General features: G+C 42.0%; 1 protein-coding gene across 1 annotated transcript; it reads left to right on the forward strand.

Moving 5' to 3' along the window:
* On the forward strand, window positions 1-27,879 carry KSR1 (kinase suppressor of ras 1). Its single transcript, XM_009573208.1, has 18 exons — window positions 1-132; window positions 11,399-11,546; window positions 13,530-14,001; window positions 15,419-15,423; window positions 17,358-17,418; window positions 18,502-18,585; window positions 19,168-19,229; window positions 19,338-19,444; window positions 19,761-19,929; window positions 21,202-21,243; window positions 22,204-22,258; window positions 22,982-23,027; window positions 24,079-24,458; window positions 25,370-25,466; window positions 26,272-26,405; window positions 26,843-26,974; window positions 27,248-27,383; window positions 27,742-27,879. The coding sequence occupies exons 2-18, from the start codon at window positions 11,438-11,440 to the stop codon at window positions 27,877-27,879; spliced, it is 2,229 nt and encodes a 742-aa protein (XP_009571503.1). The 5' UTR covers window positions 1-132; window positions 11,399-11,437.

Below are 27,879 nucleotides of genomic sequence, written 5' to 3' on the forward strand. Positions count from 1 at the left end.
ATTGACTACATCCACAGACAACGGCAGTGTAAGCTGAGTGTGCCCCTGAATGACAGGACAGCAGAGCTCAACAGCTACCCAAGATTCAATGACTGGTTAGACATTGTCAATGTGAGGAAAGAAGTTGTACAGGTAAGGGGAAGACAACCCTCAGCACAGAACCTTCCCGCCCTTTCGAGACATTCCCAGCTGCCTGCTGGGTTTAAGTTTCATTTCCTGAACTTACTTTCAGGCAAGGTGGGAGTATGTGAGTACACAGAAGGACCTTTGGAGGAAAGGGTGCTTCCTATCTCCCAGAAGCAGTGATCACCCAATGGGAGTGCTGAAATACTCCCTTCCCTTTCTCCCCCTCCCTTCTCATAGTAGCATTTGAAGCAACGCCTCACACCTATTGCTTAGTATGAGACAAAGGTCCTGCATTACCAGGACCTCCTTTTCTTCTGCCTGCTAGGGCCGAGAATGACACCATAAATTAATGGTACAAATATTCTCCATCCAGTACTAGCCAAAAAAGGACTAAGAGTTACCATTTTGTGCACTGACGTATCCAACAAATGGGCAAAAATGTTGAGTTGTGACAGCCTGGAGTTTTCTTATCTCTAAAAGCATACATGCCACAATTATAACTTAGTGAAGATCCAAAAATAGCCAATAGCACTGTGTCCCTCTAAACTTAGACTAGCAAAAGGGGTCAGAGTTTACAAGATTGTCCCAGACTGATGGTTTTGAAACTGTGTAGCCTCACACAGCACTCGGACTACAAAATCAAGTGGACTGCAACCCAGTAGAGAGCAGGTGGATTTTGACCTGGATTTGGACTGGATAAGAGTCTTTGTTCAGAAACAAGAGAGGGTTTTTCATTTTTATACACACACACACCCCCCCCACCATGAGTAAGGTCTCTCGTTCAAACTGCTACCAAAGAGCATTGCATCAGTGTAAAAGAATGGAATAAATAACTTTCCTGTGGTGGTCTGTGTGGTGGCCGGCATCAGCTGTTCATGCTTGCAGACCATGGCTCCTTCTGATCTTTACAGTTTAATTCTTAACATGCAAATCACTAGAAGCCTCTTTACTGCACAGAATAATCTGACACTTCTGCTGGAATCAGAAATGACCGGATAAGCCAAGGCCCCCAGCTCCTGTCTCTGACTTTTTTTTTTTTTTTTTTGGCACTTTTTTTTTTTTCGAAGAGGAGCCTGAAATCCTGGCCGCGTTTAGGTCATTACTGGGAACTCCAGGACTGCACGGCACTGACATCAGATTGTTCCCTTGGGTCTGGACTGTGCATGGCTTCCCTATGCTGTTCTGTACCGGGGACAGTTCGGTTCAGTGTAACATTAACAGCAATATAAGTAGAGCTCAGTCCACTGATGGCTAAACAAAGCAGAAAAGGCTTTTTCCATATTTTTCCCATTTTTTGGCTCTGCAGGCCAGATCACAGTGTTCTCATTCAGTTTCCTTTGATCCTTACACAAGCAAAAATTTTCTTTGACTTCAGCAGGGATCTGCCTGAGTGAAAAAGTCAGCAAATTTTCATGGAAGTTATTCCAGCTTGGTCCTGATGTAACTGAGCAGACCCTGGTAAAATAGGATGAGTTCAGGATGGAGTTGTTCCTTTTATTTACTACTGTTTATTTTGAATGTCATGCTGCATGTTGCCTTCCAGCCCAGAAAGGTTTTGGGTAGCGCAGCTAAAGGTGCAGCAGTGACAATGAGAGAACAGAAAAGCAGCCTGTTGCTGTGGCCAGACTGCCAGGCTCACAACTATTGTTGGTTTCTAAGGTTACTGGAATTGCCTGAGCCTAAAAGAATGTCTTTGTAGCTCTTTTTTAAATCCTTTGTGATGCCTGCAGAACTGGGGGAAGGGAAGAGGTAAAGAGGAGGGGTGGAGGAAGGGGGAGGGAGGTGGACAGTTCAAATCTGTCACATCCTGCTAATTCAGGGAGCAAACAGTGTTGAGACTGCCCTTCCGTTTGTGTAGTCACTAAAAAGGGTGAACAAATTCGGTTTTGGTCTAAGGCAGGAAGAGAATATATTCCAACTGTTTATTATTTTTATTCATGCTGTCTTGCTACCTCTCCCAAGCAGTGACCAGTGTAATGAACTATGTTCCCTCTGTTCTCTGGGACAGAAATATAAGAGGTGTACAAAGCATTTAAACTCCTCTGTGATTCCAAATGTATGGTTATTTTTTAAAAGTTCTGCATCCATTTCATGCAGCTGCAGACAGCTTCTTTAGCATTTATATTAGCTGGACAAGAGAACTGCAACACCCATTTGTCATTAAAATTATTTTTGAGTAGGCATGCTGAACAGGCTGTAATCTGGGGGAAATGGAAATAGCTGGGCTAACAAACCAATTGCTCTGTTTTGCAGTGGTTTGTGGGGTTTTTTTTCACTGCTTAGAAAATAGCAATGCAGCCACTGTTGGTGTTGGTGGCATGGACATCAGCAGACAGTGCAGGGGAGATGTTTGTCTGTGATGAGTTGTCTTTCAGAAATGTTACAGGTATATGGGATCATTCCTGCTGTTGCTTAGATTTTATACAGCATGTGAACCACAATTCAGCTGAATGCTTTCAAAATGGAAATCACTGACAGAAGGAGCTTTAATAGGTTAGTTATTAAGAAATACATAATGGTTTCCCTTAGCTTTATGCACACTGCCTGTGACATGACTGGGGAGAGAGGTGGTTAGGGAGCCTTTAAAGTAGTGGCTGAGTAGGTCAGACAGTGAAAACGGGGACACTTGAGTCCCATACCTGGTTCTGTGGCTGGTGTACGAGATACACTGGGGAATGACTTCCCATCTCTAAGATACTGTTAGCTCACTGTAAAACTGAAATAGTCATACTGGGTTTCCTTAATGCTTCCAACAAGTGCTGCAGAGAGAAAGAAAACCCTACAAACATTGTGACAGTGTATTCATGTTAGGCACATAGCCCTCTCTTCTTGAGACTTTTAGGCTCTGAAACTAGTTGGAGAGGTTGCCAAGTACCTGTAGAGTCTCGGAGAACAACTGCAACACAACCCTTCCCTGTCCACCTCTGAGATCTAAATAGAAACAGCAGGTACAATGCAGGAGGTGCGTGCAGGTGAAGGGCTCTCCTGTGGCCCACTGCTTCATGTTTTTTTGCTTTTTTAAATGGTTCTGATTCCCTTTGCATTTCTAGTGTTGCTGGAGGGAGTATTTCAAGATTGTGCTAATCTGTGACATAACACCTTTGAAAAACAGCCTAATTGCAAGCAGTTTTTTAGCTCAGCCGTTAGAGAAACAATGCTCTTTTTCTCTCTCTCTCTTCTCCTCCCCTCTCTCCCCCCCCAGCCCTCTCCCAAATAAAGCTGCCATGCAGGGAAGCACAGAAGCTCCCAGGCTCTCCTGTCAGAAATAGAGCACCAGCTCTAATTTAGAATATCTGCTGACTCCTCTAGTCCAGAGTGAAGACTATTTTTGCTCAGTGACTTGCTCTAGACATTGTGAAGCTTGAAAGCACTTGCTGTAATAATTGCTGTCTTGTTGTCAGGCTCCTTTCTTGCTTTGAAAACCTATATTTAAAACAAGAATAATGACTGCTTGTAAAATCCTTTAGTTCTGAAAGAGATTATAGTAATAACAATGCACTGTTTATGGCGTTGGGCAACAGCTAAAACTCCTGTGAGCATGGATAACAGTCAGCCGGTCGTGCTGCGTGGAGTGAAAGGGCTGTTCTGTGTGGACCTAGCAGACTTGGAGGTAGGTAGTGAATACAAGCTTCGAGTTCGTGATCCTGTTTGCTCTCTGTGAATACACAATTCTGAGGGGTAAGGAAACTTTGAACCCCTATCCCAACGAGTGCTATTTCTGTTTCTTTGTTATTGTTCCTCTAATCAGTTGCCAGACAGATTTTTATCACAGAAAACGGTGGCTAGTGTGGAGCAGGCTCTGCTTTGGAGCTGGGCTAGTATTGTTCTGTAACTTTCTTTTTAAGTATTTTTCTAGGAAATGCTGGAGTCCTTGTTTTTGGCTAGGAGTCCTAGAGATTGATTAGCACTGTGTACATGTAGTTTAATATCGTAAATGGTGCATAAGTGGTTAAATATGGTGGACTGAAACTGGGAAAAGAGATACTTGAACTGAGAACTAGAAAAGGCAGAACAAGGAACCATACAGACATAAGATACATTTAAGCTATGTAGTGGTCTCCAGTGGGTAAAAGTTGCTCTGAAAATGGACCTAGAAAAATATACTGATCTGGATTATCCTGCTCCCCTTGAGAGTTGGAGTCAAGAATTGAGGGGGGGAGTGGGAGGGAAGGAGGATGTGAAAAGAGTGCTGTCTCCACTATTAGGTTGATGGAAGAGCTACTTACTAGGTTCTGGGCTTGGGGCATGTCTACCAAAAAAAAGAGATTAAAAAAATCTCTACTGGCTTATTTTCTTTAGCACAGAAAAAAATCCTCTCTGTCTTTACCGTTATTCTTCCCAGAAATGTCACTATTATATTTGTTCCCACATATAACTTGTCACCATCTTAAAAAGTAACTTAAGAACATAGTCATCTCCTTATCATCTTCTGAAACATGTCTGAACCAGCCCTGCTCACCATGTAGCAGGGGTTCTAGTCAATCAAGTTTGGAAAGCTGTTTTTAGAGTAGATAACTGTCATGCATGGGGAGGGGCAAATCCTGCCCTGATGATTGCTGTCTGTAAGCAGAACTTTGCCACCAGGGAGACTATGTGGGAGCAGATGAAACAGTGCTGTGGTTGGGTCTGGTTTACGGCCGCTGCATTTGCGGAATGTATTTGACTCCCAATGTATATATTTTTTCGTAATACCTCCTTTTTGCTTATGAAACTTGTCTCGTTCCCCATTTAGCATTTATGCCAAAGACCTACTTTCTTGTAAGTAGCCGAGAGTGGTTCCTGAGCAAGCCAGGGGCAGCGCTTGGCACACTGGGGAACAGAGCAGGAAAGGCTCATGTCTTGGGTAGGAATTGTCTGTTAAGAGTCTCCTGCTGCCCCTGTGAAAATCTATAGAGGATGAGGCATTGGCATAGGGTTGATACTTATGAGACCATGGCAGATGGTTATGCTTGCTTGGACTGATCTAGCTTGTAGCACATCATGCTGATCAATTGTTGGAGGAGAAGCGTGGGGTTTATGTGTGTGCATCCTTACTTTGGTTGGAGGAATAAAAGAAGCAGATCTGCCTAAGCCTATCGGGTTTCCACAGCTGTATCCTCTCATCTTTTTCTGTCAGCATATCTACATGAACAGACTGTGAGGATTTTGGCCATTTGCTGGGGATTTCCATGGGTCTGGCAGCAGAAGCTCTGACTGGACTGCTAGATAGTAGAGATCCTGAATGTGCTAATTGTGTGTATGCAAATTAACTCTGTCCTGCAGGCTTCCTGGACCTGAAACTCCACCACCATGTTCCAGCTGAAGGCCCCTCCCCAGCGTAAAGAGCTCGTGGAAAATATTCTCTACTACTGCCAGGGTTCCCTTCCCCTGCCAAGGGGTCGGGTCCAGGTGCCCCTTGCACAGCCTTGTTCACTGTGAATCGTTCATGGCTTGAGGTCTGCACGAGGCTCATGCTACCCCTCAGGATCTGCAGTGAAACACTGCAACCACTATGTCTGTCTTCCCACAGAAAAGTAGTAAATGACAGCAGCTATCCTGTCCACAAAGAGCAAACTGAATGGGAATGCCCTGAGACTGTCAGCTGCTCTCCACCCCAACTGTTGTGTGAGAGGTGAAACAGTGAAGAGGGAGATGTTATGTGAAACCATAGCCTGTGTGTATTCACAGCGTAATGCAAGCTAGAAATTTCATGTGAGAGGCTTTCCAGAAGGCCCATAAAATCTCCAGAAATTTAATAATACAACAATTTTTCAGTACCTTCTTTACTGGACACCAGAAAACCAGAGCAAAGTAACAACTAGCAGGCACAAGATGTTCTTAAGAGCATCCTTAGGTGCTTTGCTTAGAGCCGTCAGTGGGAATTTAAGCACCTTATGTAATGGGCTTTCTCTTCTAGCATCTGCTGCTTTACAGGAAGATGATTGGTGAGGGAATGTATTGATTTAAGAGGAGGCATTTGGGGCCCTGACAACTGTCTGGCTTTATGGGAAGAGCCATGTCTACTAGGTCGAGGAGCAAGTCAGACTGATTTTGCAGAGTGCTAGCAGCAGCATTAGCTCCATAGGCTTATCTGCAGGGAGGAATCTTTACCAAAAATAACCCATCCACTGTGTTAGATACCAGCTTTTTTGCCATGTTTCAGGGATTTAAGCTGGACACCAGGCAAGATTAAAGACCTTCTTACACCATTGTGAACTCTTTACCCTAATTGAGACTAACGTTTGGATGGCTTCTTGGATACACTGTGGTTTACTTTTTTCCCTTTTAAACACGTGTACCATGAAGTGCACAGTCTGTATGTCTGATAAGCAGGAGGGCTTTGTAGAAAAGTCCTCTTACCTGTTGTAAAGAGAAATAATTTCTTGGTTTGGGCTTTTTAGCATCACTTCTGCTAAGCAATGTGTGGTGAGTAAGGCTTTAGATTTTTCTGGCAGTTTTGAGGTGCTGAAAGACTGAAAACAGGCTCTGTCTCCTCCTACCTCCTCCTACTCTTCTTTTTTTTTTTTTTTTTTTTTTTTTATCATCTGACCTTATTATTAGAATAGTATCTGCATATCTTGCGGCTTCCCCTGTCATTCTGTAGTGAAGGCAAGGTGTGTGCAGGGAGATGGTACTTAGCTTGGCCTTAAGGCCAGCCTTTAAGCTGCATTTTTTTTAAAGCTGTATTTGTTTAAAGCCACAGTACCCATGAAGAAGCAGGTAGAGAGAAGTCTGTTGGACCCACATTTCTCACCCTTAGTGCTGAAGATTGGGAGTAACGCCTTTGCAAGGACTCAGAATTGCACTTGCATTGAGGGGGTTGGAGCCCACCACATGCTCCTCTGAGATGGACACTGTCAGGGTGCTTCGCAGGGGACATTCTTCCCCCCAACTCGACAGCTGAGCCAGAGCATCAGCAGCAACGGAACCTGTTTTGAGAGCCATCTTGAACTAGTGACCCTCATCATTATCACATTGGCTGGGGGGCTCACACAGAGCTAAATCATATCAGGCCAATCTTACAGGGATCAGGTTGACCAGTTTTATATTAAGCCACCACATATGTGCAGCACATGAGTGGCTGTTTAAAGAAAGCCTCTTACTTCCCCTCCCTCCCCCCCTTTTAAGGCTTATTCCTTTTGTCGCGTGTCATGGGGACTGGCAGCAGGTTCAGAAAGTCTGAGCTCTCCCAGCTCAAGGTCATTGGGATTGTTTAAATATAATCTCCTTTTCTGTACTTATACTTTCCTACAACTTGCTATTCTGTCTTTCTAAAATTAAACTATTGAGCAAAAGAGTAGATTGGACTTTCTATGCAGGCCCAGGAAGGGGGCAAGCTAGCAGCAGGCTGGACCCTTTGTAAGCATGCGTGTCTGCGTGAGATTGTGCTAGGGATGCGGAGCAAAGTTCATAGTGAAGAGCTGGGCCTGCCCTTCGCTGCTCAGTTGTGCCTTGTGTGAACTATTATAGCTTTTCATGGCAGGCCACACATTGAGTTGTAGAGCACAGACCTGCTTAAGGAAGTGAAACCAGTCAGCTTAGGGGTGATCAAGCCCTCCATAGTGATTGCGTCCTGCAAATGAATGAGATGAAGGAAAAAATGCCCTAACGCTTCTAAAAAGCTCAATAGTTTGGAACGTTTTGTAATTTTTTTAAAATTGTTTTCAAGGTTTTTCTCTGCAACCAGGAAGGCTTGAAAATTAAAAGTGAAAGCTGGGAATTCCTAGTTGCAGGGGTTTGATCTTTAAAAAAGAAAAGCACTAAACACCAGCAGACTTGCAAGAACAGGCAATCCTGGAGTTTAACTATCAAGCTGCCATAGGAGAGATGACAGCTAAGTTCTCTGTGCCAGTAAACATGTGGTTGTGCTCCCCTCTGGGAATGAGAGAAGGACCTGTGAGGCTCTGAGCACCACTGTGGAGGACCCAGGCCCACTCCCTGAATATTGCAACACCCCATCCCTGCCATCCTTGGGCATATGTACTGGTTGTGAGCTTGACAATTTTGTGCTTTTGAGTTGTGCCTTGGGAGCAGCGAGTGTGTGTGCTGTTACAAGCAGGAGCTGAGCTCGGATGCCATTCCACATACCTCTTACAGTAGGGAATGGGAATTCCCCAGTGAGGCCTTGTCTATACTAGCACAACCAGGACAGCTAATTTGGGGTAAGTTAAAATAGTCAATTCCACCTTATTGATACAAACTGAAGGACACACTCAGTGTGTATACTCAGTTTTTTCAGTCCAAAGACCTAATAGCCCCCTTTTTTATAGCCACTGAGGACTAACTGCACAGGTACAAGGCTCTTGTCAAAGGTGCAGTGTCATCTATGCTAGGTAACTGCTGTACTTCGCCCTCCTTGTGAAAGGACAGACAGAAGAGAACCTGACTGCAGGTGGCCGCTTGAGTGGGCACAGACCAGACTGATTTCCTCCTGTTTTTTTCTAGCCTCTGTGTTTTGGGGTTTTTTAAATTATTTTATTGGGATTTGCTTTACTGACTTTGCTGTGATCTCTAAACTGGGTAGGGAGAACCTTTTTCACTACCTGATGCCACACTTGCTTTTATGAAGCATTGTGGCTCATTAGCATTTCTGCCAGCCCAGATGTTGTTTGCTGCCAAGCCTTGATACCCCCCCCAGTGCCAGTGACTACCCTGAGTGTTAACACTGCAGATCAGTGGTGCTTGTCCACTCCGGATCCTGCCACAGAGCAGGCGTTGGAGAAACCAGATCCCCAGCTGTGCTGCGACCAGTCCCGTACCAGCTGGCCCTGCATTTCAGCTGCTTGTGCTGGCCATTTAAAGGCCGGGCTATGGAACTGGCTGTGGTGGAAAAACTTTGCTTTGCCGAGGAAATCTTAGTCTCTTCCACTTCACTGATTGACTTACTAATAGCTCTAATAAGTTACTGGTTACATTTGTGTCGTGCGAAGGATAGGGAAGTGAGGTGATACTGGGTAATGTGACTTGGTAGTTTATACCGGGATCTGGAATGACACTGCTGCTTAAAACAGTGGCTACGTAATCTGGGTTGTTTTCTTAGTGGGGAGTGGTGGGGGTGAGGAAATGTTTCAAGATAATTCAACAATGACATCGCCGCAATCCCACTTACTCTAAGACCGTGTAAAAGCATGAAACGGGATAAACGTTTTTGTAAGAGACATTGGCTTTCCCTTATGCTTAATGGGGAAACATTAGCTTCCCTGCTCCAGAGCACAGGGGCACCCATGTCGGTGTAGAAAACTTTCTTCCATATTACGCTAAAACTTGCTCCATGTTTGCCCCCAGTCACTGTCCCTTTTCGAGCTGCTTGTGTCGCTGCGAGGCTGACGTCCTGCATCGCAGAACCGCCCTTGTGATATCGCTGAACAAAGATGCTTCTGTGAGCTGCCTGTCTGCGTGCAGGGGAGAGGAATTCAGGGGGTGCTGGGGAAATAACTAACTATAAGAAAGACTTGGTTTAATTCTGTTGTTATCAGCCCTGTTCGGCTGGGGAGCTGTGTGAGCAAACCTGTACTGGCCTCATGCTGGAATATTTGAGTTGTGGAAACCCATTCCAATTTCAACTCAGATGATCTGAACCCCTGGGTTTTTTTGTGCTTTGGAGTGTAATATCAGGTTAGGAATCCCAGGAGAGCAGATTTTGCACTGCGTTTTTACTGGAGTCTTTGTGCTTCCTGCGTTTTACCCAAGTGGAAGTCATTCAGGAAGAAGTTTTTTGGGGCAGTCTTACTGCATCTTGGTGGTGCAGGTGTGCAGGAAAATGAATAGTAATACCCAGCGTTGGGTGGGATATCTGTGCTTTTGTTATTCTGCTAATATTGATTGTAGAAGAACAAGAAAATTTGCCCAAACTTCATTGAACTCTGGCTCTACTATGGACCTGCTTTGTGCTTACTGCTCATTGAAATTCTTGGCCTCTCCTTGAGTCAGCTGTGTTTTGTATTTCGTCCGGTTCAGGGCATGTGACAGAAGATGCAGGATGCATTTCTTAGACTTTTGCCCTTTCTTAATTTATTCTTTTTCTTTGCTCCATGCAACAGTTACTAAGAATGGAAACTGTGATTACTCTCTGTGTTACCACCTACAAAGCTCCAAAGGTTGGGGCTGTTTCTAGCACTGTCACAGTTAAAATCAGAAGTCATGCATCAGATCTCAAAGGCATGAGTCTGGATTAAGAAAGATGTGATTGTTAAAGGACATTCAACAACATTCAAATCTGATTTATAGTCAGAAGTGGGGTTTAAGAATCTAGAGGATTTCAAGCTTTTTGTTTCTCCAAACAGTGAGACACACTTTTGAGTTTCCCCTTCAAATAAAAGTTGAAACCCTTTTATGTAGTTTGATTCCAGGAGTTGAAACTTCAGGAAAGAGACCAAATATTGTGAAATTTGTGATCTCATTGTGAGAGCAGGCAGCAGTGAGGTTTGTTTAGGCAAAACTTTCAGGGAAATTCCTGGGTATCTGGGCTAAATATCCTGGTTTTGTTTATTAACCACAATTGCTGCAAACTTACACTGGAAACATTTGAATGGGGGAGGAGAGAGGCGACACAGCTCAATTCTGTGTCAGGAAATACCAGATCATTTCATGCTTTCCAGTCTCTTGTATCTTTTGTGTCTGCCTGATGTAAACCTTTAGGGGTTTTGGTGTATTAAGGTGTAGAAGGAGTTCTGCACAAATTTCTTTCCAAGCAAGAAACAGGTAAGACTGGTTCACTAATGAAGGAAAAATTGCTTGAGGAGGAGGTCGCTATCACTTTGTCAAAACATTTATTTTTGTTTAACAAAAGTAGTAATCCTCCTCACTGTTTTTACTTTTCACTTCCTTACTGAAAAGCCAAACATCTTTATCTGACATTTTTTCAGGTTTTAGGCTTGTTTTGTTTCTGACTGCTATTTTTAATGAAAAAGTTAAGCTTTCATTAGTAGCTTTTCAAAAATACTGAGTGAAAACTTTCCACAAGGGTAGAAGAATATTTCAATCACCTCTAATCCTAACTTAAATACCAGAGAATGACCATAACATCCTAATGATACAGAGCACTTGAGCATATGCCTGGTCTCTCATGATGGAGGGAGGAGAGAGAGCAGCTGTTGAGCACTGCTGAGATCTGCTGTATGGTCATTACTGACCCAGTGATCCTTAAGAGAGATGCACTACCAAAATGAGTAAATCGTGAGTCAGACCAGACAGTGAGACAGTGGCACTATTTAAAGTACATCAGAATAACAAGTGACGGTCTTATTTATATATGTATATTTAAAAAAAAATGTATCCTCTTGTTTTTCTGCAGAGAATACCAGAGGAACTAACCTTAGATGCCTTACTAGAAATGAATGAGTCAAAGGTGAAAGAAACAATGAAGAGATGTGGTGCCAGAGATGAGGAGTGCTCCAGACTCAATGGGGCACTGAGCTGCTTACGGAAGGTGACTGAATCAGGTACAGACTGCCTTGTTGTTCTATGGAATTCATTTCTCAGCAATCCGGCCCCCATTCTGCCTCCTTTCATATGAGACAATCTGCAAAAACCTCTAGAGAATGTCTTTGGGTATATTCTATAACCAATATCAGGTTATGGCTCTTGGATGTACATGAAGTTGCAGCGATCAAATGCATCTAGAGCTGTGGATTGGATTTGGTTTTGACAGCATGTGAAATAAATAAATAAATGGAAATAAATGTATGTAGAAATATCCTCTCCTTCTCAACAGACTATATCCTTATTCCCTCTCTGTTCAGAGTTGTGTCTAATGCTCCATTTAATCCTCCATCATTCAGTACACATATCTTTGACCTAACAAGGATACAACCAGATTTCTTGTAGGTAATCCCCTCCCCAAATATTGCTAGCTCAGAGAGAAGGTGTAATTCTCTTTGGCATTACTTTGCTCAGAAGCCTGAGTATTGTGTTCAGCTCAATGCTTTGGAAGTGAAGAACATTGCTCTGACAACCTTTTATCACTGCGTAGCTTGTAGCGTGCCAATTGATTCACTTCTCTCTAAAACCGCTTGCCTCCTGCTATCTTTCTTTGACTGCTAGAATTGATAGAATCATTAGCCAAATTCCAATAGCAGATTCAACAGCTAGAAAGAACCCTGATTTACCTTGAAATTATGGAAAGAAAGGAACTGTGTAATTAGAAATGCATGTGTTCAGCATGCAAACGGATCTGACCAAGTTATTTAAGATCAGTCAAACTCAAGATTCTCAGAGCGCTGTTTCACCATCTTCCCCTGTCACCTTCCCCAGGCTACTTTCAAAGGCATTGTAAAATCTGTTTGTACGGGAGCGTTTCTCACAGCATACGGGTACTAACGTGCATCAGAGCTTTCTTTGTAGCAATTATCAACCTGCCACTGAAAGGTGATGTTTCCTGTTGGTATTATGACAGTTCATACCATTCACAAATCATAAAGATTAGTTAATGGAAAAGTCAGCAAACAGCTCAGTTTCATATTTCCTTTTTTCTAATCTTTCTTGTCCTGGGCTGCCAAATATTTCCCATCCATACTGTGGCAAAACCAGCCATTGTTCAGAAGTCATGGCGTTCACTTATTATAAAGAAATGACATTTTTAAAAATCTAGGTATATCGTCTCTTTTCAACCACTGACTGGTCAATAGGACATCAGGGCCTGAAGCTTTGACTTTTCACCTTGATTTAAGTCATTAAGGACATACTTAAAGTTAAGACAGAGAGTTATCCTGATGAATTAAGCCTCTGAAATTATCCCAATAATGTGTGCCTTCCTGCTTTGCTGCCTGCAGGCCTTTGCACTTTTTTTTCCCATTTATACCTAGAATTGGCCTACAGGCTGTACTGGATCATTCTGAACTACAGTACTAGGCATTGTAGAAGGCAGTGCTGGGCTCCACCAGCGATCCAGCAGGATGTGGTGGTTCCGTTTTGTCCAGCTCTCTGTCCCTAGTGCAGCTCTAGCTGATATAGTCTGAACAAACACAGCAACTCTGTGCTGAGTGCTGCTGGTGCCTGTAATTGAACAGCAGTGCTCCAGTACTCCAGGCGTCAGGTGAGTTCTAGGCACTGGTTACATGCCAGAGAGAGAAAAAAGAGGCCAAATGAGTATCAGGAGCTTCTAGATACCCCTTGTTTCCAATCTAATGGCCTTTCTCAATTTAAGTGGTATTTAGCACTTGAGTGCTAAACCTGAGTTTAGCTTTTGAGATACGTAGCTACAGATAGGAAAGAAGGGTAGTTACTGCTGTTCTCATTTTAAAGGTTACTTTAGCTGATGTCTTAGATGGGTGTCAGGGGTGGAGAAACTAGGCTTGCATCTTGGCTAGGTGCGAAGCAGGGGAAAAAAAAACACCTTATAGCCTAAAGCAGCATGATGTGGTATGTGTATATACATTGGCTTTTCTTTTTAATCAATCACTAACATTGCTACGGTTGGTGAACAGGTGGGGAGTTAAAAGATGACGTGCTGATGAATCTTTCTGAGGCACGCCGAGAGAACAGCCCTACAAACACGACCGAATCCCCCTGCTCCTCTGCACCCACATGGACTCCCTCTGCACTGCACCTTCCCAAAGGCAACAGCCAGCAGGCACGTTCTGTGTCAGTATCTACAATCCCATCTTCAGATTCTCTTGCCTCGAGTCATGGACCTTCTATCTATGCAGAAAACCTCCTGGACCCTTTTGCATTCCCCGCACACAGTGGAAGGTTAACGCCAAGGACTCCTCACAGCATCACCATCACTCCACCAACCACTCCTCAAGCCAAGAGACGGCATAAGTTGAAGCCACCACGGACTCCTCCTCCCCCTTGCCGGAAGGTTTTTCAGCTGCTACCCAACTTTCCAACCCTCACAAGGAGCAAGTCTCACGAATCACAGTTGGGAAACAGGATAGATGAAGTTCCTCCAATAAAGTAAGCATGACACTTCTTCCCACCCCACGGGCACTGGTGGGCTGTGTTCATACCAAAGGGCATTCAGTGCTCCAGTTCTGACTCTGTGAAAGAGCTGGTGTCCAGTTGCCTCGTCATGGTTTCACTGTAGTCTGAGAATCTCTATCGGTGGGATATTCTAAGATAACCACAAAACCTGCTTGTTAATAGTGTACTTTACTTGAAATGTGTTTGAATTTATTTGAAATTGCACCTGCTGGGGAGGTTGCGATGGCTGCTGCTACTAAAGGGCCCCAACCGGTTTTTCTCAAACATCTAGCAACCAGTTCCATGTACTAGAATTCTCTTCTGTCCTTAAATGTTCCTCACAGTTCAGGTGGCTGGTATCCTTTTATGTTTTTATCTTAAGATGTGTTTTAGCTGCTAGTGTGAGCTTTAAAAAACATTTATTACAGTATAGACAACTTATAGCTCCATGACAAGACAAATGGTCTTAGGCTACACCTTTTTTTGGAGTGATCCAGGCTTTGAGATACACTTTTTTTGTGTAGGTAGGATGGAAGGTATTAATCTAACATTTAACTAATAGTTGAAACTGGGAAAGAAATGTGCCTTCCAAAGACTCTGGCTATCCCTAAATATCGCAGAGACTTAGGTCAGTATCCAAATTCTGTAGCAGGCACTGGATCATTACAACTTACCCTAACTCTTTGACCACCTGGAAGAGTTCAAAGAGCCTGTTCTACTCGGGACCTTTTTGCCCAAATTACATTTTTATATAAGGGAGACTAGCCCAGCTCAAAATGGAGTTGAGATTTTGGGTGTGAGCATTAACAGCAAAGGGCTGTGCTTTTGGTGCTGCAGTATTGTATTGCCTGCTGATTGATATGAAAGAGTTCATTATAAGAGCGTAGCCTTGTAAGCAGTACGGTATTCTTCCACACTGTGAGTGCATATGAAGTATATACTAAAACCTGCAAATTGCTAAACGTCTAAATGCAGCAATTCAGCATCTGTGGCCAATGCACAGCTTTGTTTTGAAATTCAGTGGTAAGAACCTGGTTCTGCTGTGATCCAGGTCCTATTGATTAAGTCTTATAGGAATTGCAAAATGTAGCACTTCTGTGATTCAGGCACTTCCATGGAGCCTGCCAGCTGACTGAGTTGCGCAGCCCCATTAACACTTCTCATCTGCAAGCCAAAATTCAGGTGCACTCTTGTACACTTCACTCACAGACTGGAGCTGGAGCTCTACCCAGCAAAGACTACCATTTGTAGGGAGGAAAATATTGCAGCAACTTCAGGAGCCTGTGCAAAACCAGAAATGTTTGTAAACCTGACATCAAATGCTGCAGGAAAGAGTTTCTGCTCTAGCAAAGTGTGTATCCTGTCACATGAACACGAATGTCTAAAAAAAATTTTTTTTTTTTCTCTCTAGGTTCGGTAAGAGATTTTTACAGGGCTGTCTTCATTTCATTGCTGAGAGAGAAGAACCCGTCCTTGTCAACTATCTGTTGATCATCCCTGTGCAACCTCTGGAGGTCCTCAATAGGGCCTTCTATCCCAGAGTTTCTGTTAACTTTAACAGGAGCTTGGCCTACTTGGCCTATTGGAGAACTGCAGGATGTTTACATTGCCTTTTTTGTACCTGGTATTTCTTCAGATGACAAAAGCAAGGGAAAGGAATACTGATGTTTAAAGGGTTAAAGCAAGGGGTTTGGGTGTAATTGCTTGTCTGTGACTTCAGACAGCTGTTATTGATGCCTCTTGGGTACTAGGAATAACTTCATATCTAACCATTTAGTATCTTTGGATATTCATTGCCAAGTATCTCTGTAATGAAATTAGACATTTGCGTGCAACCTTTTGAGAAACGCTTCAGCATGTGCTTAAATGTGGAATGCTTCCTCTGATGTTGATGAGTCTATTCATGTGTTTAATGGCTTACAGGGCTAGGACCTGTGTTTTTATCCAGTGACATATCAATGCCAGTTAGTGTTTTAGCTATCCTGATGTGACTCTGTGTGTCTCTCAGACACAACCTGTAACCTTGGAAGCTAATGTAGAGAGAGATGGGCATCTTGGAAAGTGTCTCACCTTTTTATAAAGTATAAAAGTCCAAATAAGGACATTATAGCATGACACATATATCTATGCCCTTTAAAACAAAAATCCCAGGAATTACTTTCAGAAATGAAAAAACAGAAAAACTGTAAAATGAAAATGCAAGCAGAAATCTGAGCATTTCTCTGTGGAGAGTGATAGAATTTATGCAATAAATAAAAAAGGCATTAGAATAAATTCAAACAGAAATGAAGAATTTTGGTGTTTCTATGCATATAGTCTTATTGTCTGTTTTAAAATCTATACTGCAGGCTCTTTTAAGTCCCATTCAATTCCAAACTTTTTTATATTTGTTAGGACTCTTCAGTAAGGATTTAGCCATCCTAACTGATGTTAACAGCCATCTTAACTGTTGTATTATGATTAGTTCAGATGGCTGTGTATTTGGATGGCCGCACTAGATCAGCAATATTCCTTGGAAAAGCAACTAATTATTCTAGCCTATTCTAAGATGCTGAAGACCACAGATGCCTTTAAACATTCACTGGAATAATGATTAAAAATAATGTGGTGCCATCTAGGGTCAAATAAAGAGACTGGCTTTCTGTAAGCATTGACAGTGTCCAGCCTTGAAGCTGTGTTGATACTTGCAGATTTGAGTTTTCTCCAGATATGCAATATGGCTATAGATTTAATTCAGGAAATATGCCAGAATCTTAGTATTTGAGAGTTTTTAGGAAGTTATGTGGTACTGGAGTGCTGGACTGGCATTTTGAAGTCTAGGTCTCCCTTTCTGCATTTAACAGCTAGCTAAGTGATCTCACTAAATCTTTTTATTCTTCTGGGTCACACTGGCCCTATTTATAAAATGGAGAGAATAATTCTCAGTGTAAAAGAATATTCTGGAGTCTACTGACACTGCATGAAAACTGTGTGATGGTATTCATGGTAAACCAGTTGGAAGTAAACCAGCTGGGAGTAAAGTCTGACTTTCCACTTTGTTTTAAGAATGGCCTAGACCTAATCAGATGGACTTCTGTAATCCCTAAACATAAAACATAGTGATTTAACAAAAAGAAGGAAGAATTATGATTCCACCACCAAATCTTATCTTACATTGCCTCCATGTGAAAACAAATAAAAGAGTAGTATCTGGTAATAGCTTTAAAGCAGAAGGCAAACCAATCTCAGCTATGCTACTAAGTGCAATGGCTACTAGTCCTTATCTATGACAGGGATCGCTTTTTTCTGTCTAGACTGATAAGCACCTTGTGAGTAATGCTTCCCTAAAACATCCTTTTGTTCTCCATCAGAACTCTCCCAAGGATCCCCTCAAACGGTACGAAGAGACTTTGGTTTAGCTGTAACACACAGGTAAGGAACGCAGGCTGTGGGAGCTACAAAGGAGACAAACTGAGGGGTCAGACCAGGACAGCATCCTATTTAGTGCATTTGTAGCAGTCACAGCTCTAAGATAGGTTTGAAGTTGAGTCGGGTGCCTCATTTGCCAAGTTCAACCTTAACTCTGTATTTTAGCATCATATATGCTCTTGAAATCCTTTTTACAAAGCCAATTGACTTGTGATTCCGTAATGACTAGCGTACCAGCAGTAGCAATGTTGTGTATGGGGTGAAAGGACCAAGCGTACCAAATGTGTAACAACGCCTTTTTTTAAAACACTTCCACTGCTACAAATGAAAGGGAAGCTGCTCCTTCCTCTCTACGTGGAAAGAGCATATATTTCCCTTTTCCTCCCTTGTAGCTTCCTGCATCCCTCCTTCCCAAATCCAAACCAAAACTGGGCCAGCCAGTTCTAATGCCAAACAAACCTATGCATTTAATTTTCTGGTAAAAGGGATAACACTCCCATCACTACCCACCCACCATAAATTGGGTCCCAGTTCTACAGAGATGTTCAGGTGAATGTAACCACCACCACTTCTTATTATCTGCTGACATAAGAAGGGACACCAGTGACTGATGGCAGCACGTGCTCATGGGCTGGATCTGCACTTGGAGTGTGTGCTGGCTCCTCCCTCTCAGAGTACTTGCTTGTTTCATGAGGTGAAGCTCAATTCCAGTTTGAGGGTTTTTTATGAAAAGATGTGATATTCTGTCAGTTTGTTATCTTTGACTGCATGAGACTTCAGATCTCATTGCAGCTTTGAGGACCTTCTAGAGATGTGTGTACATGCACACCCTGTCTTCTTGTCAGAGACACCTCTGAGCACTTCTCAGCTATGTTCCAAGAGTGGAGAACTAGCAAGAGGCCAGCAGAGTTGGTGCCAGCCTTCTTTCAGTTGCCTTTGATCAGAAAAGTGAGAAGTCTTTTCACAACACCACTTGCCCTTTTCAGAAAGGGCTAAAGGAGTATAGCCTGTCTGTAACTACCTACAAATGTTAATCTTCCTTTAGACACCAGTTAACATAACTTTTCCCCTCTTGTCTCCACTTAGGTTCTCTACAAAGTCTTGGTTATCTCAGATTTGCCAAGTCTGTCAGAAAAGCATGATGTTCGGGGTGAAGTGTAAGTACTGCAGGTGAGCACACAGTAATGATCTTTTTCAGAAGAACTTTGCATTTGATTCATTCAAGTTTGCCGGTGACAAGTATCTCTTTACGCGATGCACTCAACAGTGGCATCATTTTTTCAGTCAGCTTCTGAACTGGCAAAGGGATGCTTCGGCACAACTTATACTTAGGTTGGCAGCCTGACACATAGATGAACCAAATTTATTTCCCTGCCACAGGCTTCCTACCTGGTCATGGGCAAATCTTGTACTGGAAGCTGGATACCTAAATAAGAGTGAGGATTGTAGTTTTTGCTTCTCTATCTGGGTTGTTAGTCCAGAGTGCTGAGATTTTAGTGCTTCACTGTCACAGGATGAGAGTCAGTGAAGGTAACTATATTAAAAATAAATCAGATGCTAAGATATGTATATGGCTTTCATTAGCCTAATGACACAGATAGTAGGATTCTTCATATGAATGCATGCTGCTTAGGGGCCTGGAGCATTCCAGAAGTCCCTCTGAGATTAGCATAAGAATTACAAATTAAGGGCAGGCTTCCTCTTTTTGGGAAAGAACAAGTTGCTATTTAACATGTAATATTTCTCTTTCAGATTAAAATGTCACAACAAATGTACTAAAGAGGCACCTGCTTGTAGAATATCCTTCCTTCCCAGTAAGTAATTTTCTACAAGTTCTTAGCATTTCAATGTAATTGATGGTATCACAAGAATAAAAAGTCTGATTAAAGCTTTTTTCCTCCCTTCTCCAACCTGTTTTTCAGTAACAAAAATAAGAAGAACAGAGTCTGTCCCTTCTGATATCAATAATCCAGTAGACAGACCAACAGAACCACAATTTGGAACTCTTCCCAAAGCACTAACTAAAAAGGTACATGGTGACTGAAGTGAGTCTTGTGTCTGTAAGTCACTGAGGAGCTACAATAAGGAGAGGTGGCAGCAGTACCTTGCTGGTTGGAGCAAGAACGGCACCCTGAGCTTTCGCTTTGCAAGGAGACTTTGATATGTGACATTTTCTCCTTGTAAAACATAGGTTGTGCACAGCTCCAGCTGCCTACTCACTTAGAAAAACTATGCTATGATCGAGGCTAGGGACAGCTTTCTTTCTCTGTTGTTCAGTAAACAATGAGGGGAATTCTTTCCTTCTTTTCGTTGTTTTCTCACAAGTGACTTTCCTTGCTTTGCAGGAGCATCCACCAGCAATAAATCATCTGGACTCTAGCAGTAATCCTTCTTCAACAACCTCATCCACACCATCTTCTCCAGCACCTTTCCAGTCTTCCAACCCTCCCAGTGCAACACCTCCCCCAAACCCATCTCCTATGGGCCAGAGGGACGGACGATTTAACTTCCCAGGTAAACTTATCTTTTTCAGGAGACCTCTGCCAAGATCAGAAAGGTCTCTACGCAAGCAGAGGCTGACCAAGACTTCATAGGTATTTGCAGGTTTCTGAATACATGGTTGTGTCTTAAGCAAGGTGTGAAGGTGTATCTTGTTACCTGATAAAAGAAAATTGTCTGTTCTTAAAAGCTTTTAAGTGGTATCAACAAGATACCTGTGCAGGAGACAGATTATTAAGGAGTGCTGGCACCTTTTTTAAATTATTTGATCTTTCTATTGTCTCCTTTTTTGAAAAGGACTGAAAAAAAAATTATATTCTTTATCCTCTCTTTTCTCATTGTATTGTAAAATGCATGCTGCCTGCTGTGTTTGGTCACCAGTGGCTTTAAATCATGAGTAAGTTGATTGCTAGAGCAAAACATGAAAATGAGAACTGGGATGAATTGCTTTACCAGTCCCTTCCAAAAGATAACCAACAATCAACACTCATTTTTAAACCATTGACATACACGTATGGTGGAGAAGAATTTACGCTACATACTTTACTGATTAAGGACCCGAATGTGCAGTCGTTACTAAAGTCGATAGAGGCAAGGATCTCTGACAAGGGCAAAGATTTACATAGTGAGAATAAATCTAATTCCTTTGATCTGGAAATGAAGTCACATGCTGCTCACTAGCTGCTACATCTAGCCTTCAACATTGCTGTATTTTTCATCAAGCTTTTGATCTGTGAGTGCAAGTTGCTATTTTAGCCTACTCAAAAGGAGCAGAAGCAGAGCCAGTTTAGTACAGGGATTCTACTGCAACTACTTTGTATTAGGACATACTGCTCAAATTCACTGAAATAAAAAAAAATGCTTGCAGATGACTCATGAGCGTCAGCTTCTCTGGGTGCATCTCTGAAAAGCTGAAGACATGAGAGAGCATTGAAGCACCAGCTTTTACTTGGGCCTGCTTTTTAGCATTCCTGGGTTCTCTAAATTTGCTTCTGCCACTTGAAGTCTGAATGTGTTGTTTTCCCACCAGACTGTTTGCTTATCGGTTACATAGCTTTCATTTGATAAGTATCATCCATCATAGTCTTCCAAAAATGCATGTGCTGAAATTCACCCCTCAAGCAGGCTGATAATCTACTAATCTGTTTCCCAACAGTGAGTTGGGACTAATTCATTGAATGCATATGGGCACTTACTGATGATCCTCTAACTTGTTTGTGTTTTTTTTTTTTTCTCCTGGTAATTTTTTTTGCTGTCCTTTTTTTAAACAATTAAAAAACCAAAAAGCTGCCTACTACATTCAGCATAGACAACAATTTATCTTCCCAGGTGAGTTGATTGTTTTAATTCTACTAACCAGCTTCTGCTGCCAAAAAGTAACTTGTTTGTAAACTTCTGCATGCTGCCCAAGAACAATAATTCTGCTTTAAAAAAAAAAAAAAGTATCTGAAACAATTGAAACTTTCTCTTATCTTGGTATATAATTCAGGCCTCTGTCTCCTAATATGAGATAGTGATGTGATTTCTTACTAAGGTGAAACTTTGAATATTCAGTTGTAAAACAGCAGCTTTATGCTGTGGGGTTCTATACAAGCCATGTTCTTTCTTTAAAAAGGCTTGCTTTTAGGGTTATATACTTAGCTAGTATAAATGGACACTGTCAGTTCAGGAATGCTGAGCTCACCTTTATGAACTGAGGCTTTTGCCTATGGGATTTAAGAATGATGCAACACTATTCATATGTGGATTTGCATATACAAACTTTTCTCAGTCAGCTGTTCGTGAGCCCTTAGAAACAGCTTGTTTTTTTCCAAAGTGAGAATTGATGATGTAGGATGCCAGGTACAGAGTATTTATTCTGAATTTTGAAAGGATTTGCAAGCCAAGCTGAATTTCCTGTGCACTGGTAACACTGGACAGACTAGGTGCAGATGGAATACATGACCTGCAGTATAGATGAATTCAAACATCCTAGTTCTGTGAAGACTTAAGTATTTGTGATTGTCCAAGGCAACTTGAAGCCGTGTGAGCGGTTAACCTTGAAAGACATTACAGATAAGTAGGTGAATGGGAAGAACGCTGGGCTTGGTCAATATACAGGCATGTAAGTACTAGGAAAGATGAGCATAGTTTTAAAAGAATAGAAGTATAAAATCATATTGTCTGTGGTTGAGTTTACTTTATAATTCCTGAATAAGAAGCAAATTATCACTATTGCAATGTTGAAACTTCCAATCTATAAGAGATTAAAGTGTAAAATATGTATCATAAATGTTTCTACTTTCCCAGAAATTCCCAGTCCCGCACAAATAGCACAGCCTCCAGAAACAGCTGCAGACACTAAGTAAGTATAGTTTTAAATTCTTTTATTTGCATAGTGTTTACCTGATAATCTTCAGATCAGTCTGAAAGCGCTATGTTATGACCAAAACTGATCTTATGTGAGAACTCACAGGATAATTTTAGTCAGCAAGGGTGATACTGGCATTCCCATTCAGTTTTATAAAGCTGAATATGATATTTACTTTAAATCAGACAGTAAGAAGCCCACACCTTTAATATCTAGTTACGGTTACATGTGCATTCCCAAAATCAGAAAGGTCCGATGAAATAGAAGTTACAGAGTTTTATGATTAAAAGAGCATGACACATTTAGCTGCAAGCAAACATCTTTTAAGGATCCGAGTTGTAGGGCATGCAAAAGATTTTAGCCTGCATTGCCAGGACTCACAATTGCTTCGCCATTGTAGGTGTTTCAGTAATAGGAATAGGAGTGTCCATTACTGGAACACATTGTAATAATGCAGCCATGCCACTGCCAAATCAATTCCTGCCACTTAATAATTGAAAATCACTTCGAAGTCTTTGTCCCTTATTTGCTAAAGTAACCTTAGAAAGTTAAGTGGAGCAGTAATTGTATTTTTCTCTGACCTACTATAATGCTATCAAGATCTGTTCTCTATTTGCTTCTTTCCACTCCACTAATGGCATATGTAGCAGCCCACTTTTCTGACTCAGGTGGATATGCAAACATTATTTTCACTGTAAACTTGTCTTCTCTTGTTAGTGCTCATGAACAGCCAGACACAGATGGAGTTGAATGTGAAGCAGAGGTAGGTTTTCTGGTTTGCCCTTTTGTACAATCAGAAATGCCATAGTTGAAAGTGCAATAAAAAAGTTGTGGCCCTGGAATTACGAGCGTGGGCTAGCTGTGCCTTACCTCAGTTCCACTGAACTGTTTGTACTGCAAAGATCTCAGCTGAAAATTCATGGTTTCTGTAGCTAGGCTGAAACATTTAAGAACTTGTAACAATACTTAACTTTTTCTAATGGGGCTAAGATGATATTTTTCAAACTTCTGGCTCACTCAGTTTGGCGCAGCCGTTTTTACCTTACAAGAGCTGCAGGCCTGTTGCTGGAGTTACAAAGTCTAAATGCTCTGCAGACCTCAAATCTGCAAGTAATGCATGTGTAGGTGCTACCCGTGGTCACATAAGCCCATGCTTACAGGCTTTGCTTTGTAGGATCTACCATGAGCTAATGTTTTGCATAGGAAAGCCTTTCCATACCTATTCACAAGATTCTGATTTTGGTAGTGCCTAAGCACATGTTCAGCTTGTAGTATGAACACTGAAATGGTTTTCTGTAGGGATGAGTAAACCTACAGAGATAGAATCGATGATTTCAGCAGAAATTACTGGAATTTGGATCAAGCTTGCTGATTTTTGGAGCATTTCTCCCTAACAGGAGAATTTTAGTAATCGCAAAAAAAAACCCAAAACCCACCCACATTTATTTGAAGAACAAAGAGGTTCTTGACCCTTCCTTTTTCGAGTGGTCTTGTAGTATTTTTCCCCACACTGAAGGCCAAATCCTGAGGGATGCTGAGTCCCTAGATGTTAGTGCTGGTTTTACAAATTTAACTCTGTATGGGATAAAGCTTTTCTTTCTTCACCTGCGTGCATTGACGTACACAAGATGTATCTTTTTGTAGCCTTCTGAGATGACTTTGTCCTGTGAGGTATATTTCTAGAGCTGTAGTCAAATGTGTACATCCAACCCCCTGAAGTTCTTTCAGAGCAGCCTTTGCTGCTGGCTGGTAGGCTGCTTCTGCCCCTCAGACGGGACTCTCAGCATATGTTTCCCTTCTCTTTTTGTAAACAGGTGGAAGAATCAGAGACTAATAAATCAGAACCTGAAGATGATGAGGATGAGGTGGAAGATTTGCCAAACAGACGGCCACACTTGCAAGGGATGATTTATCGCAAACCTAGCCAGACCAGCGTCTACCTGCAAGAATGGGACATTCCCTTTGAACAGATTGAACTGGGGGATCCTATTGGCCAAGGACGTTGGGGGAAGGTTTACAAGGGAAAATGGCATGGGGAAGTGGCCATCAGGCTGTTGGAGATAGATGGGAACAATCAGGATCATCTCAAGCTCTTTAAAAAGGAAGTGATGAACTATAGGCAGACCCGGCATGAGAACGTGGTACTTTTCATGGGAGCATGCATGAACCCTCCTCATTTAGCAATCATTACCAGGTAAGGATATAGCATCTTAATATTATTTTTAATATAGATGCTATATAGATAGATAACATTTATTTTGCATATATAAAAATAAACCTCTCACTGTGGTCAGAAGGTCGCAAACATGAATGCAGTCTGTGTTACTCACAGTTTTGGATACTAGGGTTGTCTCCTTTTAGGGAACATATAACATTTTTTGGTGATTTTCTTTTTATTTTTGAATTCTTAAATAATAAAATTCAAAAAGCAGGAGGAAAAAAAATCCTGGAACAGGCGGTTCCTTTGTCATCTACTTCTCAATGGTTCCAATTCAGCAAAGTGACAATAAACCAATGTGTGAGGCTGATAATGCAACAGTTATCTGTTCCTTTCTGTTCCTCTTAGAGACACTTGCTGATTAGGCAAAAATGTTACTATTTTTCCCTTCTCTTCTGTTTTTAGTATTTAGTTGAGATGAGGATCATTTAGCCCCTAAATAACAGCTTTTTGGGATGTTCATATGCAGGCTGAATTTAATTGAGGCTAAGGGCATGCCATTCTCATAGTCTGGCAAGGAGTTACTCAATCATTTCTAATTGCCAGCTCCAAAAGAAGTTTCCTGCTTAAGTGACCAGTAGCACCAGCAGCAAAGCTGGTGCTCACATTTTGAAAACTGGACTTCAGATGTCAGAGCAGTATAACAACAACTGGGCCTCTGAAGAAAGGCCTAAGCATTTGTTGCATATCCTTGAGCATGCTTTAACTATAGGTCTTCTGTACAATTGGGTCCTTAAAGTTCTTCAAAATGGCATTTCTCAGCAGTGGAAGAGGGCTGGGATTCTGTCAACATGATAAGAAACCAATTGAACATCCAGTGTTACATTCTTATTTCTCTGCAATATTTTAAAGACCTTTTTCAGGATTGTTTTTCCTCTTTCCTGTAGCTTCTGCAAAGGAAGAACGCTTCACTCGTTTGTAAGGGACCCCAAGATATCCCTGGATATTAACAAAACCAGGCAGATAGCACAGGAGATCATTAAGGTAAGGGTACGTTATGCCAGTGCAGACATCCACTTTCTGGGCAGTGCCTCAGCAAGAGCTTAGAGGCTGCACAGCTGGAGAGGCTCTGTAAGTCTCAATAGCTCGACAGGGTGTTGCAGCAGGAGATGCTCAAAGTTGGCTGAAAAAAAGTGCTAATTTAGTGGGCAATAAGCTAAGGGCCTGTAAGGAGAGAAACAGACCTTTTGCTTGTCAGTAAGGGGTTGGGGGGAACAATTTAGATAAAGGGAACAATGAAGAAAGGTATGCAGGACAGGTTTCCTTCCTGGTCTCTTCTCTTTATTAGTAACTGCAGCTAAGTTAATGCATTCTGAAGTAGATGGCATTTTCTCCCAGATTTGCACAGTGTTTTCTGTGCTTGCTTTCAATATTTCTCAACTGAAGAAGCATTTCTAACGTCGCTGTTTTCTTTTCTGGCAGAAATATCCTGTGAATTTAGTGAGCAAACTTGTGTCAGTTGTTCCTTGTTCTTACACATACAGACTTCTTCAGAATTGTGAAGTCCACAGCCACTTAATGCTTCAACTAAGAGTACACTTCCAGCAGCCCTACTAATGCACAGGATGAAAAGCAATTCAGAGGTTGAGCACTAAACTGAGATCTGCTCCCTTGCAGACTTCCCATGCACCCTTCCTGCATAAGTCAGACAGCTGCTGTGTCCCCACTTACTATTACTTATTTATGCTGGAATAATGAGAGTAAATGTGTATTAGAAAGCAAAGCATGGCCAGAGTTAGAGGCTTGTAAATAATAAAAAAAAGTTTACATCTCTGCATATATTTCCCAGGGCATGGGGTATCTTCACGCAAAGGGGATTGTACATAAGGATCTGAAATCCAAGAATGTTTTCTATGACAATGGGAAAGTTGTGATCACTGACTTTGGATTATTTGGAATTTCGGGTGTGGTTCAGGAAGGAAGGTAAGTGCTTGGTCCAATTCTAGAGTGATAAATAATGATCAAATAGGGAAACATTTTGATATGTTACACAGTGCAAGGGAGGAGTGTCGATTGCTTTAGTACATACACACATTTTTGGAATACACACTTTTGCTTTGTTTTCTTTTTTTTTTTAGCAGAGTTCTTTCTACAGTTCCCTTAGCACAGAGCTAGGAAGTTATGTATGGAGTAAGACCCAGAACACAGAATAAAGAAAACCTTACGCCCAAGAATGAGCTGGAGAGTCAGGCTAACACAAGCATATTTTTTAATATGGCAAGAAAATTAAAAAGGAAATGTCAGCGAAAACATTTGAGTAAATAAAGTCAAGGCATTAGGTGAAGCACAGATACAGTCCATATGCTGCTTCTTGGTTGAAGCAGTAGTGTTTCAGTACTACTTCTTTCTTTTGAACTCAGGAGGGAGAATGAATTGAAGCTGCCTCACGACTGGTTATGCTACCTGGCCCCTGAGATTGTTCGTGAGATGGCCCCTGGGAAAGATGAAGATAAGCTGCCTTTCTCCAAAGCTGCAGATATCTATGCCTTTGGGTAAGAGAGGAACACCTGAGAGTACCATGGGAGCTTGCAAATGAGATTTGTTACAGGCCTGAGCCTTGTGACTCAGTGGTCCTCTTCTCACAGACTCGCATTTTTCTCACCTACTACAAAAGTCATGGGCAAGAGGTGTGTGGGGTGGGAGGGATTTGCTGCACAGCCTTATACGTCTTCCAGAGCTTATCTGAAGAAATTGGAACAGTGTCAGGGTTTTGTATCTTTCTCTTAAGAGCAGGCAAAGGCTTGATTTGTCTGTTGATGTTGCAGGACTGTGTGGTATGAGCTCCAAGCAAGAGAATGGCCTTTCAAGAACCAGCCTGCAGAGGCGCTCATCTGGCAGATTGGAAGTGGCGAAGGAGTGAAACAAGTCCTTGCAACTGTTAGTTTGGGGAAAGAAGTCAACGTAAGTACCTCAGTTGCAGGAATCCTTCCATATAGCTATTTATCAGGAAAAGAGGGAGCTGCTTAAAGAGGAGATTTATTATCTTGTTGTAACTCTAAAGATAAAGGCCAGGAGAGAGAACAGATTAGAATGGGACACCAGGTTAGATACTAAGCCTCTGCCCATTACTGTCATATAGAAGTGGACATCCACCGGTACGCAGGATACTGTTTGATTATAAGAATGTCCGAGACTTCTGTTAAACAGTATCTCTGGCACAAATCACTCAATCTGGCACAAGCAGCTCAATCAGCTGCTTGGTCTGCACAGTTGACCTGTGAACTAAGTGGAGATAATGAGCTGCAAATATCCTTTGCAGGAAATTCTCTCAGCGTGCTGGTCATTTGATCTCAGTGAGAGACCTAGCTTCACTGTCCTCATGGATATGCTTGAAAAACTGCCAAAATTGAATCGTCGGCTCTCCCACCCAGGGCATTTCTGGAAGTCTGCTGAGTGA

This window comes from Fulmarus glacialis, unplaced genomic scaffold (genome assembly GCF_000690835.1).
Source record: "Fulmarus glacialis isolate BGI_N327 unplaced genomic scaffold, ASM69083v1 scaffold44022, whole genome shotgun sequence".
NCBI classification, from domain to species: domain Eukaryota; kingdom Metazoa; phylum Chordata; class Aves; order Procellariiformes; family Procellariidae; genus Fulmarus; species Fulmarus glacialis.

Excerpts from the sequence above, each read along its gene's own strand:
- KSR1 (XM_009573208.1), top strand. The coding sequence starts at position 11,438 with ATGAATGAGTCAAAGGTGAAAGAAACAATGAAGAGATGTGGTGCCAGA. Across the intron at positions 17,419-18,501 it reads GGTTTAGCTGTAACACACAG|GTTCTCTACAAAGTCTTGGT; the intron begins GTAAGGAACGCA and ends GTCTCCACTTAG. Across the intron at positions 26,406-26,842 it reads GGTGTGGTTCAGGAAGGAAG|GAGGGAGAATGAATTGAAGC; the intron begins GTAAGTGCTTGG and ends TTTTGAACTCAG.